This window comes from Chrysochloris asiatica, unplaced genomic scaffold (genome assembly GCF_000296735.1).
Source record: "Chrysochloris asiatica unplaced genomic scaffold, ChrAsi1.0 scaffold00310, whole genome shotgun sequence".
Classification (NCBI taxonomy): domain Eukaryota; kingdom Metazoa; phylum Chordata; class Mammalia; order Afrosoricida; family Chrysochloridae; genus Chrysochloris; species Chrysochloris asiatica.
The window spans coordinates 816,661-829,338 of NW_006408828.1; the positions used below are offsets into that span (position 1 = coordinate 816,661).

Consider the following 12,678-nt stretch of genomic DNA (forward strand, 5'->3'; position numbering starts at 1 on the left):
GGTTGGTGGTTCAAATCCACCAGCTGTTCCTTGGAAACCCTATGCAGGATTGCTAAGAGTTGGAGCCGACTTGATGTTGTTTAACAACAACAATAAATTTTCAGGCAGTTCTAGAAAATTCTCCATCATTTGCTTCTAGAATTCTAATTAGGCATATGCTAGTCCTTCTTATTCCAAAGCCTATGTCTTTTAACCACTGCTTCATATTGTTCATCTCTGTCTCTCTGTGTTGCATGCTGGGTAAATTCTTCAGATCTATTGCCTCGCTCACTAATTCTAATTCTCTCTTCAGCTATGTCAATCTGCTCTTTAAGCTATTCATTGAATTTCTAACTGCAAATATTATGCTCTTGATTTATGGAAATACTACTTTTTTTTTTTTTTTTTTTCTTCAAATCTTCCTGATCATCTTTAATAGTCTCTTGTTCCTTAACTGTTCTTACATTTAGTGGCATCAGTTTCTTTAAACATATGCAACATCCTTGTTTTTATTACTTATTTCATAATTACAGGAGGTCCCGTGGTGCTGTAGGATAAACACTGGACTGATTACCTCAAGGTTGGTGATTCAAATCTACCAGCTGCTCTGTGGGAGAAAGATGAGGCAATCTGCCCTCATAAGGATTTACAGTGACCCTGTAGAGGATCACTGTGAGTCAGAATTGAGGTTTTTGCTGTTGTTTTTAAAATAGATATACCCTAATTCTAGTATCTGCAGTGTTGGATTGTTTCCTACTTTATGTAACTCTCATTCAACGTGCCTTTTGTCCTGTGTTTATGATTTATTTCTTTTTGCATGTTCCTTATACCATTTCCTGTGGGAATTCTTTGAAGTCTGAATTTAAGAGTTACTTGAGAAGAGAATTTTTGCATTTATTTCCACTAAATACCTAGGGCACGACCATCTACTTTAATATAAAAATCTGTGTTGTTTTATCTGTTTGTTGTGTGGTCATTTTTTTGCTGCACAGATGATGTGAACTCTACCCACTCCTGCACCCATAGCTGACTAGTAGCTGGGAGCATTCAGGGTGGACGTTTTTCCGGCTCCACTCACTATCATTGTTGAGCTTGGTGAGTTCCAGGTCAGCTCCCTTTCAACATGGTTTCTCTCCTAGCTCACCCATTGTGGGCATTGTATTTTAGGGACGGGGTTCTGATTTTATTTCCCACTATGCCTTGGCTCTAGTTTTGTTTTTCTTTTCCGGTGCATTAAACTGAAGTTCTTGGCCACCTGGTGTCAACTATTGCCTGAGGACAATTTTTGCTTCAATATCAATTTTTCTCTTTCTCTTTGGATTTGCACTTTTCTTGGTCATTTTGGGCCTCGGATTTTTCTTCATGTCTTGCCACCTCAGCTATGCATTTTTGCAAATGTTCTAACATCTTTTTATCTATATGTCTTTTGGGTGTTTTGTTTCAGAAAAACTTTTCAGAATATGTCATCTACCATATTGCCAGAAATGGAAATCTAGCCATTCATCCCAGCCCAACCAGAAGCATCTCTCAGGAAGCTGTCCATTAGCTGGAGTCCTCTCATTGTGTTTCTCTTACCCTGGTCTGTGCTTTGGTCACGTGTGTTTGAGAACCACATGCCCCTAATAGCAGGGATGAGGGTTTCCAGAGTGCCACATACCCAAGCCTTCTGTAAATGTCGCTTGAATGAACTTGAATCCAGGTGCTGCCCCCAACCTTCCACTAGAGGGCATCCTCAGCTGGTGCCATAGCTTGGTTGCCCCACATGATTGGGTGGGTCCCTGTGGCTCCAAATCCTGCAACATCAAATGTTCTCTTGGGACCTGGTGGAGGAGGAATCTTCTTCCCCTTTCCACAGGTAGGCAAATGAAGACAGATGAGGATTGGGGTATAGAATCTCAGTGTAGGGTCAGGACAAGTGAACTTGAGGTGAAGTTGTATGGGGTAGAGCAAGGAGGAACCAGTCTCCTATTTCAAGACTCAAAAACATCAAGGGTTCTGCTTGGACAGCCAAACCAAGTTACCTATTCACTCATTCAGTCAACAAATATCTATTAAGCATTGCCTGTGTGCCCAACACTGTGAGTGTAGTGGTGAATTAAACATACATGTTCCCTGCCTCAGTATTTACTTTAGCAGTCCTGGTGTGGCGCTGTGGGTTAATGCACCAGACTGCAAAGCCGTTTGAACTGCAAGGTCAGCGATTCAAGCTCACCAGCTAATCCTTGGAAACCCTATACAGGATCACTATGGGTCGGAATCGACTCGATGGCACTTGACAACAACAACATGAACCTCATGGTCAACTGTTTAAAACTACCAGCAGTTCTGTGGGAGAAAGATGAGGCTTTCTGCTCCTGTAAAGATTTACAGCCTCGGAAACTCTATGCAGGGTCACTATGAGTTGAAATCGACTCCATGGCACATAACCACCAACCACCATCACCAACTGAGCAGCTCAGCATGTCCTAACAAGCCAGGCTTTCTTGCTTCCACACCCTTGTTACTGCTGTTCCTTCTGGCCTAGACGCCCCTCCCCTACCGAAGGAAATCCTACTCATTCCCCTAGGCCAGCTGCCATATCTGACCTTGTAAGCCCTCCCCTCTACCCTCCCATAGAGGAAGACCCAGCCCAGCCCCAAAGGTGAGGAGAGCTGGATCCTTTTGTATCCTCTCAGTGACTAGCTCCCACCTGGACCTTCAAGCCCTTCCCTGTGGAAGACAACTCATCATGAGAGAGACTGAGACTCTCCTCTCACAAGTGCGCTCAGACCTTACATCCTTCTTCCTAGCAACCATTGCACCCAAGAACAAGGTAAACCTTGAGATGTAGTCCCACAAGAGTCAGAATCTGTGAAATGGGACACACAGTGGCACATTCATTCATTCATTCATTCATCTACTCTTCCAACATCTGTTTATGAAACATCTCCTCTGTACCAGGTCTTCCTCTTTGGGTCACCAGAAACGAGCTATTCCCTTCCCCTTGCTGCCCCTCCACCCCGGGTATTCTTGCTGAATCCTTTCTTGGTCTCACCTCATTACTCAGGAGGTTCAGCCAGGCTTGGTGGGCTCACAGCAGAGGTGACTGGGGGCTCTTCCCACCAGCCTTTGTCACACCAACCTGGCTTCCTGGAGACCAAACCACAGCAGAACAGCACGGAGGCGTGAGAGATACTCACAGGTGGGGGTTGGCCACAGGCGTGCAAGAGAGCAGCAGAGAGAAAGACACAAGCAGGAGCAGCCAGCGGCCGTGCCCACCCCGGGTACAGGATGGCACTGCCCACTGGTGGGCACGCATAATCGTCAGGGATGGCGCCAAACATGTGGTTCTTCTTTGTGATCGCAGGATGGCTGATGGCGACCTTCTCAGGTACCCAGTCCCGTCCCCTCATCTCATGCTGGAGGATGTGGTCCTGCCCTTGCAGCCTCCTTCAGGATGGTTCCCTTACACACTTCTTTCTGGGTCATTTTATCTAAGGCGGTGCCCCGGTACTAGGGGGGAACTAGCTGTGACAACAGTAGTCAAGGCTCAGAGCTGGAGCAGGAACGTCTTTAGGGACTGAGGGCTGTGCCTGGGTCTCATGCTCTCGTCCTAAGAGGCCTCTCTCCTGTGAGGAGAAAACATGGGCAGCATGTTGTCTTACAGAGGGCTCTGGGGGTCTGAGGAGGTGGGCTCCTCCCCCCATAGGCCCAGGGAGCCCCATTCCTTATTTCCCCAGGAGGGAACCGTTAACCCTCCAAAGAGATGGACCACCGATGACTATATTCCCCATCCCAGGCCTTGGGCTCACCAGGTTTGTAACCGCACTGGGAGAGCAGTCTCAGAAACAGAGTTTAGGACGGCTGGTTTCTGGGGCTTTAGCACTATCATCAGGGGTCATTTAGGGCACAAGCCAGTTAGAAGGCTCTTAAGCCCCCTTCCCCTCCTCCAATTCCTGAACTTCCAGGGAGCCCAGAGCCCTGAGCGGGCCTCAGGAAGGTGAACAGAAAGGCCTGAGAGCTGAGTAGCTTCCGTCAGTTTATCTGGCCCTGAGAACTTTCTTTAAATTTGAATTTATTGTTGTAGTTTGGGTAAGAGTTAACAAAGCAAATTAGTTTTCTAGCCGTAGATACATTTAGTTTTGTGACTTTGTAACATTTTGTTACAATGTAACAATATGCTTCCTTCCGTTATACCCTGTTTCTATTTGTCCATTCTTCCTGTCTTCTGACCTTTGGTTTTGGGCAAATGCTAACCTTTTGGTCTCTTATGGTTGATTGTTGTAAGTAGCACGTGTCCCTCACATTGTTATCAGTCATTTTATAAGCTTGTCTATTGTTCCGCTGAAACTGGATCCCCGAGGGTGGGTTCCATTACAGGCTGGAAGGATGTGTAAGGGCGAGAGTCTCGGGGTTCCACCAGTCACTGTTAGGTCAGTAAGTCTGGTCTAATATGATTTTGATTTTTTTTTTTATGATTTTGAATTTTGGTCTACATTTGTTGCTCTCCCACTTTGCCTAGGACCTTCTCTTGTGATCCCAAGCAGAGTCATGGGTAGTGGCAGTTGGGAGGTACCCAGTTCTTCTGGTCTCAGGCTAGTGAAGACTGTAGTCCCTTCCTGTGGTCCGTTCGTCCTTTGAATGAACTGTTTCCTGACGTTTTTGATTTTCTTTACACTGCTTTAGATGGAAGAGACCAGTGGTCTCTATCTTTGCCATGGTCCTATCTTTGCCTTGAGAATTTCTGTTCTATCTGCCAACATTCCTCACACGGCTATTTAGTTGATCCTTTAAAAACTGCATTTATAGTAATTAGATACAAGTTTAGGTTTGAAAGGAAACTTTATGTCACTATTGTAAATGGAAAACCATTGTCATTTGCCACAACAAAAGATCAAGGTAACCATTAAAATAAATGGTGGTGAAAACAAATGTATGTTATGTTCTAGTTAAAGGTTAAAAGAACGCAAAGGCCTTGAGCTGAAGCCTAAGACCAGCCTTCGGTTAAAAAGAGGAATGAGGGGTTGCTCAAGGAACCCTTGTTGCAAGTGTTATTTTCTTCTTAACTTTTCAGAAGATTTGAAAGCACTTTGAACAGAGAATGGCTCCCTCACTCTGTAGTTAAATGGAATTGAACTCTGCTTCAGTAAACCCTCTCTGGGGTCTCCGGTGGCAGGGGTCTTCCTGTTGAGAACTAGGAGCTGGTAGGAGGACACTGTAGACAGGAGAACTTGAGCCCAAGTTCAAGTTTGAATAGAGTGAGCCCCCTGGAGCAGCAAAAGTCGAGGCTGGCCTATGGCTTGTAGACAAGAAGTTGAGCACATCCCTGGGCCTACCTGAGCGCTTTGTCCCCTCCGTGTTGGTCCAGCACACTCACAGCCCAGCAGGTCGGTACCCATGCAGGGTAAGCGCACCCTAGCTCTGTTTGCAGGGGGTCCTACTGGCCATATCAGTATGTTGGTACAGATCAGCCTGGGGAAAGGGAGTGAGGAGTGTTATAAACTGTTAAGCACTCAACTACTTTTCAAAAGGTTGGTGGTCTGAAACCGTTCAGCGGCACCTTAGAAGGCAGGTCTGCTGATCTGCTTCTGAAGGATCACATCCTTGAAAACCCTGGGGAGTGGTTCTCCTCTGCACACATGGGGCACCATGAGATAGCGGCCACTCGATGGCAGCTGACAACAACAATGGAGAAAAGAACAGAAATGAAAGAGAAAGGATGGAGGAGGGAGAGCTGAGAGAATAGGACCCATGAGGAAGTTCGGAGCCCTCACCTAAGAGCTGCCTGGCTGCGGTTGCCTATCTCTGCCTGGGGACCAGGGGCCATGGAGCCTGATGCTCATGTTGGTTTCCCAGTTACAGCTCCAGGCTCTCCATCCTGGGCTCACACTGACCTCTCTCACCAACCTGGGCTTACGTTGGCCGATGCCCAGGGCAGATGCCAGGCAGGGCTTACAAAAGCAGGATCATTCTCTGCTGCTGTTGCCCTCAGGCCTTGGCCCAGGGTCAGTTTGTGTGCCTCCAATTCTGTGCCTCAGTTTCCTGATCAGACAACTGGAGATAAAGGGGCAGAGAGAATGAATGACACTCAGCCGAGACCCAAGAGGATGAAGTAGGACCAGGAGACTCTAACTCACTGTGTGGCTATCCTCCTTCTCCTCTCTGGGCCTCAGTGGTCCTATATGTGGAATGGGTTCTTTGGGCAGACAGTCTCTGAAGGCTTATCCAGATCTGACACAATATGTATGGGGCAGTAACAAAGACCCAGGCCTTTCCTGCAACACTATAGTGCCGAGGATGGTGACCCTAATTCCATCTGTACTGCATTTGGTTGGTGTTTCAAGACCTGTTTCTGTGTCTTGAAAAGTTCTTTATGGTCCTTCAGAAATAATCATTTTTAATTAGAATTTTAAAATCGACTTCTTTCTTAAACTTGTAAACTCAGTATACAAATCCCATTTTATTTGTAAGTGCAATGATTTTTAATGATGGCGTCCAAGAGGCCTTTAATTGATATTTAAGCAAATCAAGTTGATCAGGGTAAATTCCCTTAAACAATAAATGCTGCTTATAATGTTGTTGTTGTTATGTGCCGTGGAGTCGGTTCCGACTCATAGTGACCCTGTATAGGGTTTCCGAGGCTGTAAATCTTTACAGGAGCAGAAAGTCTCATCTTTCTCCTACGGAACAGCTGGTAGTTTCGAACTGCTGACCTTGTGGCTCGCAGCCCAATTCGTAACCACTACGCTACCAGAGCTGCTTATAATAGATGAAGCTAATTAGGTTCCTTTAGATCTGGGCCGACCCATAAGGTACCACTAGAACTGTGCATTTGAGTGTGGTAGTCTAAACCGAGCTCTGTTGGAAATGTATGATACTATGTCAACAGATTTTGAAAGTTTGTACCAAAAAGAATGGAAAACATTTCATTAATAAATTTTTATTGGAAGTACATATGGAGATAATCCTATTTTTGACATGTTGGGTTTAGTACATTTTATTATTACAATTAATTGTGCTGATTCTGTGAAGATACCCAGCTTTGGACACCCTCTGGAGCCGTTCTGCTCTGTTCTATAAAGTCTGTCAGCCAAAATGGGCTCCATGGTAGTGGGTTTGGTTTGGTTTGGTTTCTTTTTATATATTTATATATGGGGAGCACAGTGGTTCTGTAGGGTAAGCACTGGACTATGGACTACAAGATCAGTGGCTTGAGTCCACTACTCGCTCTGTGGGAGAAAGATGAGGCTACAGCCTCAGGAACCTTATACAGGGTGGCCATGAGTCAGAACCGACTCGACGGCACTGAACAGCAACAACATCCCTCCAGACTTATGTTTTAAAATGTGGCTACTAGAAAATTTTAAATTAAACAGGTAGCTCGTGGTAGATTTACACCGCATAGCAGTCACGGCCTTAGCGATTCTAAAGTACATTTTAAAACTAAATGAAGTTGATTTTCTGATAAATGCTTTAAATACCTCTAAGAAACAAAATCCTCATGAGCTCCTCAAAGAATGTATAGAAATCTAAAAATGAGTTTATGAACAAAGTGACTATTAAGCTTTCTCAGATCTGAGGCTTCATTAAATTCTCTTCAACTTTCAACTTAAAATTTCAGCTGAAGTCAATCCCTCAATCACATCTGAGAGAGACTCAAATGGTCAAACATTACAAATACAAGATGTGTACGTTGAGGCACGCTCTCTGGGATTTCTGCATTCCCAGAGTCTGGTGTGGCACCCTAGGCTAAGCACTCAACCACAAGTTTGGTTTGAAGCACATGGTTGGTGGTTCAAATTCACCAGCTGCTCCTCAGAAACCCTATACAGGGTCGCTATTAACAACAATCCACTTTCCCAGTACTGGGCTTTATACATAAACACACAGAACTCGACCCAATTTACGCTTAACACAAATGTAGAAACTCTTCCATTTTTGTTCATTTAATCATCTCTGTTTTTCCCCTTATTGTTGTTAAGTGCTGTTGAGTTGGTTCCTACTCATAGGGACCCTGTCTAGGGTTTCTGAGAAGCTGCTGGTGGGTTTGAACTGCCTACCTTGTGGTTAGCAGTCCAATACTTATTACTACTTTTCCCACTGAATAGACTTCATTTTACAGAACAGTTTTAGATTTACAGGAAAACTGTGTGGAGAAGTATACAGCATTCCTGTAGGCCCCTCTCCCCTGTGTAAACAGTTTCTCCTATTAATAATTTCTTACAATTGATGAACCAGTACTGATGTATTCTTATTAATGAAAGTTCATGGTTTATAGTTCCTTGCAATGTTTTAAATTCTTATTTTCCTGGCATTAAAAGCTGCTTGTTATTATAACATCTGATTCACGGCAGCCCCACGTGGGCAGTGTAGAACTGCTCCCTAGGGTTTCCAAGGCTCTGGTTTGGGGAAGCAGATCACCAGGTCTGTCTTCCAAGGCACCCCTGGGTGGGTTTGAACAGCCAAGCTTTGACTAGTAGTTATGTGCTTAACTGTCACTTACCGCAGAGAAAGCAATATTACCAATGTAGGTGACTTACAGTTACTGGTTCTCATTCTCTCTCTTGGCTGGACAAAATATAAGATGTCATTTCCTGGCACTGCTGATGGGCACACTGAGCCATTTTTGACAGCCTGCACCCTTCCGCAAGGTCAGCGGTTCAAGCTCTCCAGCTGCTCCTGGGAAACCCTATACAGGGTCGCTATGGGTCGGCACTGACTTGGCAGCATTTCACAACAGCCCTTCCATTGGAGTTTTGGCGTGACACTGTAAGATTAAACACTGGACTGCTAACCACAAGGTTGGTGGTTCACATTTACCAGCCGCTCCTTGGAAACCCTATATAGGGTCACTATGAGTCAGAACCAAACCCATGGCACTTAACAACAACAACCCCCTTCAGTTAAGCAGTGGTTAAGCATTCAGCTGCTAAGGTCAGAGATTCAAATCCACCAGCTGCTCCTTGTGGGGAAAGATCTGGCAGGCTGCCTCCGTAAAGATTGTTGATAAGTGCTGTTGAGTTGGTTCTGAATCGAAGCAACCCTACAGACAACAGAATGGATCACTGCCCGGCCTTTCATTAGCCTCACATTGTCTGAGCCCATGGTCACAGCTGCTGTGCTAATCCAAACCCAGTGCAACCCTTCTGTTCTATCCTGTAGGGTTGAGGTGAGTTGGAATCAACATCATCACAGTGGATTTGGTTCCGTTTGTCCCACAGACTGTGGATCCAATTTATATAAACCTAAACCTGGACTCCTGGTGTGGTGCTGTAGGATCAGCACTGGACTGTGAACCACAGCTTGGCAGTTCAAACCCATCAGTAGTTGCTCAGAAACCCTATACAGGGTCACTATGAGTTGGAACCAACTAGACAGCACTCAACAATCCTCTAGATCTGCCCAGGGGACTTTAACTCATTGGATTCGATTAAACAAATGTGTTTATTAGTGCATTCTGAGTTCTCATACCATTCTTCCTGTCTGGCAACAATACAACTCATAGGCACAGAAGTGATGTGTGACAGGCTTCTGGGTGTGTCTCTCTACTCGGTCTGGCTTCCTGGTCACAGGTCAATGCCAGAGGATTGCAATTGGCATGGCCATCATGGTGGGAGAGGTAGGGGAAGGAAGCTGGGTATGTATGCACAAAATGTGAAAACAGAAACAAACCAAAACAAAAAACAGTCCACATTGACTCAGAGCGACCCCAGATGTGTTACAGTAGAACTGTATGTACTCCACAGTTTTTCAGAATTAGATAGCCAGACTGTCTTCCAACATGCTTCTGGGTGGGGTTGAACGTCCAACCTTTCTATTGACAGCTGAATGCATTCACGTTTGCACCATCCACGGACTTCTAGCCAAATGTATGTGGTCACAATGGGATCTAGAATGTTAGGGAAAGTCCTTCCCATCACTTTCCTCATTCAATCAACCTTCACCGAAGCTGACCTCAGTAGCCTGATCTCCGGATAGGAAAGTTAAGGAAAGGTGAGTGCTTGGATTCTGAGGCTGAAGAACCAGTCTTTTCCTGGAAACAAGGAGGAATGAGCACATGGCCTCAACTGAAGTTTTAGGATAGAGGGTTGGAGGCCACAGAAAATAAATCATCTTGTCGGAAAAGACTAAAGTCAGTCATTCAGTCACATCCGTGAGAAATTCTAATGGTCAAATGTTATCTCTATTTGTTATCTCAAATTCATGTAGATAACATATCTAAAAATGCCCAAATACAGAGGTGGAGTTAAATACCACTGAATTACACGATGAAGAAGTTACGTACAACACATAGAATTTGACCCAATTTACACTTAACACAGATGTATAAATATTATGAGATTTTGTTCATTTAACCATCGGGTACCAGTACACTTAGAGAAACATGAAACCACCCACTTGAACACTCATAGCAGATGCTCAGCTCAGCATCAAGCAAACACTGCTGGGGCTGAACCCCCCAGACCCTGTCTCCTAACCCAGCCATAGTACCCTCCTCCAGAGGTTCCATCTTGCCCCCAGGTTAGCATTTGACACTTTTTTCCAGAGCAGCATTTCCCTGGGGTTTCTGTGTGCCCCCACACCCTCCCCTTCCCAGTGTCTGCTAAAGTTGCCAGGCACTCAACAATTTACTTAATCTTCTTTCTTAACCATATTCTTAAGAGCTTAAAGGTGTTTAATTTCAGAAGACACTTTGTATCACTTCTTAAAGAGAAAGCCATTGTAAATTACCTTAATCCTTATGGTGAAGATAACAGAAGGAAGTGAAACAATGTTGTTACATTATATCCAGAGAAGCTACTGCTTTCCCTTGGCTCAGGCAGGGAGGTCTAGTGATGTCAGAGGTATTAAGGACTTCCTCTGGGGATACCTTCTCCTCCAAGTAATGAGAAAGGCAGAGCGGGAGATGAAGTGACATTACTTCTTGCCTCATAGTTAACGCCATGCTTGTGACCTCCTGAATGACTTCAAGCACTTTGGGTATGTGCCCCACATTTTGGGGACTGATGATCCAGAACCATCCACCCTGCTGTCCAGCGACACGAGGGCCCCATATCAGGTACCCTGAACCCTCCGGGTTTCCCTGTTGAGCTGGGAATGGAGTTCGAGTCCATTCAAAGGCACCTTGGGAAAAAAGCCCTAGTGATCTGCTTCTGAATTGTTGTTGTTGTTGTTAAGTGCTGTCGAGTCGATTCCAACCCATAGCGACCCTGTATAGGGTTTCTGAGACTGTGAGTCTGAAGGGTTACAGCCATGAAAATCCTGTGGCACACAGCTCTCTACTCTGCAACATATGGGGTTAAAACGAGTCAGACTCACCTCAATAGTAACTGGTTTTGTTTGTTTATTTGTTTGTTTTTGAGTCCTGGGTTTATACTGGACTAAAGAGTCCTGGTGTGGCGCTGTAGGATAAGCACTTGATCGAAGATCGGTTTTTACCTCAAGTCCAGTGGTTCAAAATCACCAGCTGCTCCTTAGAAACCCTATACAGGGTTGCTATGAGTCAGAACCGACTTGATGGCACTTAACAACAACAATTAGCCTAAAAATAGATGGTTCAATGCCTCCCCCGCCCGCCCAGCAATGCTGCAGAAGAAAAGTGTGGTGATTTGCTTCTGTAAAGATGACAGCCAAGCAAACCCTATGGATCAATTCTACTCTGTAACACATGAGGTTGTCAGGAGCTGGAATTGACTTCACAGCAATGGTTTGGTTTTTGGCTTTGAGGAGACAGGCAGCAGGGACAGATTTTTGGAGTGAGCTATGCTTTCACATGCTGGCTCTAACTTGCTTGAACAACTTCCTCCCCTCTCTCCTTCCCTCCTTTTCTTCTTCCTTCCTTAACTTAACACCTTGTACCGATGGCTGGCTGGGAGGAGGGGATCCAGCTAGCTTAGAAATTACAATGCCAAGATAATCACAGTAACAACACCCCAGCCGGCATCCTGCCATGCCTGGATAGATGAGCTTTGGAACCAGGCACATTTGGGTACTCAATCCCAGCTCTGTGTGACCCCAGCCACGGATGTTGCTTAGATTTTCTGTGCCTGACTTAAAACATGCACACACATACACACACACACACACACAACCACCCAAATACTGTTGAATTGAATTCTGACTTCTTGCAATCTTATAGGACAAGGCTGTACATCTTTACAGACATGGACTGCCACATCTGTCTACCAAAGCATGGCTAGTGGAGTTTGAAATGGTGACCTTTTGTTTAGCAGCTGGATGCTTAACTGCTGCACTACCTGTGCCTGCCTGCTAGAGATAAAAGATACCCAACTCACCATGGTATGAAAATTCTTGTAGATAACATGAAATTGAAAATGCCCAAATACAGCAGTGCTCACTTTGTTAATTTATAAATACAACTCAACAAGGGCAAAAACAATCCCTTGTGTGTGTGAACTCGGAGTTTAGTGGTTAACGGTACTGCTTGTACAATGAGCTCACTTAGCCACACAATAACCCCGTTTTATAGCTGAGGAAGCTAAGTTTTAATGAGGACAAGAGACTTGTCCAAAGTGTATAGCTGCTAAGTGCCAAGATTTGAACTTAAGGTTCCCAGTATGCAGCCCAGGGCTCTCTTTCTACCGTACACAGAAAATGACTTGTCCCTTGGCTGTCTGTCCTTCTAGGCTTCAACCAGGTACTGGGGATCTCTCCCAATAGCCACTCCCTTGTGCTTGATAGGATTCATTATTTTGTTTC

The 12,678-nt window shown here is 45.0% G+C and overlaps 1 protein-coding gene across 1 annotated transcript in view; it reads left to right on the forward strand.

Annotated features, from left to right (window-relative positions):
- Window positions 1–3,288: 3,288 nt before the first annotated feature.
- Window positions 3,289–12,678, forward strand: part of CD6 (CD6 molecule) — a 56,437-nt gene continuing 47,047 nt past the window's right edge. Inside the window, 1 exon segment of the mRNA XM_006875042.1 lies at window positions 3,289–3,349. Within this exon segment, the coding sequence (XP_006875104.1) occupies window positions 3,289–3,349 (61 nt within the window).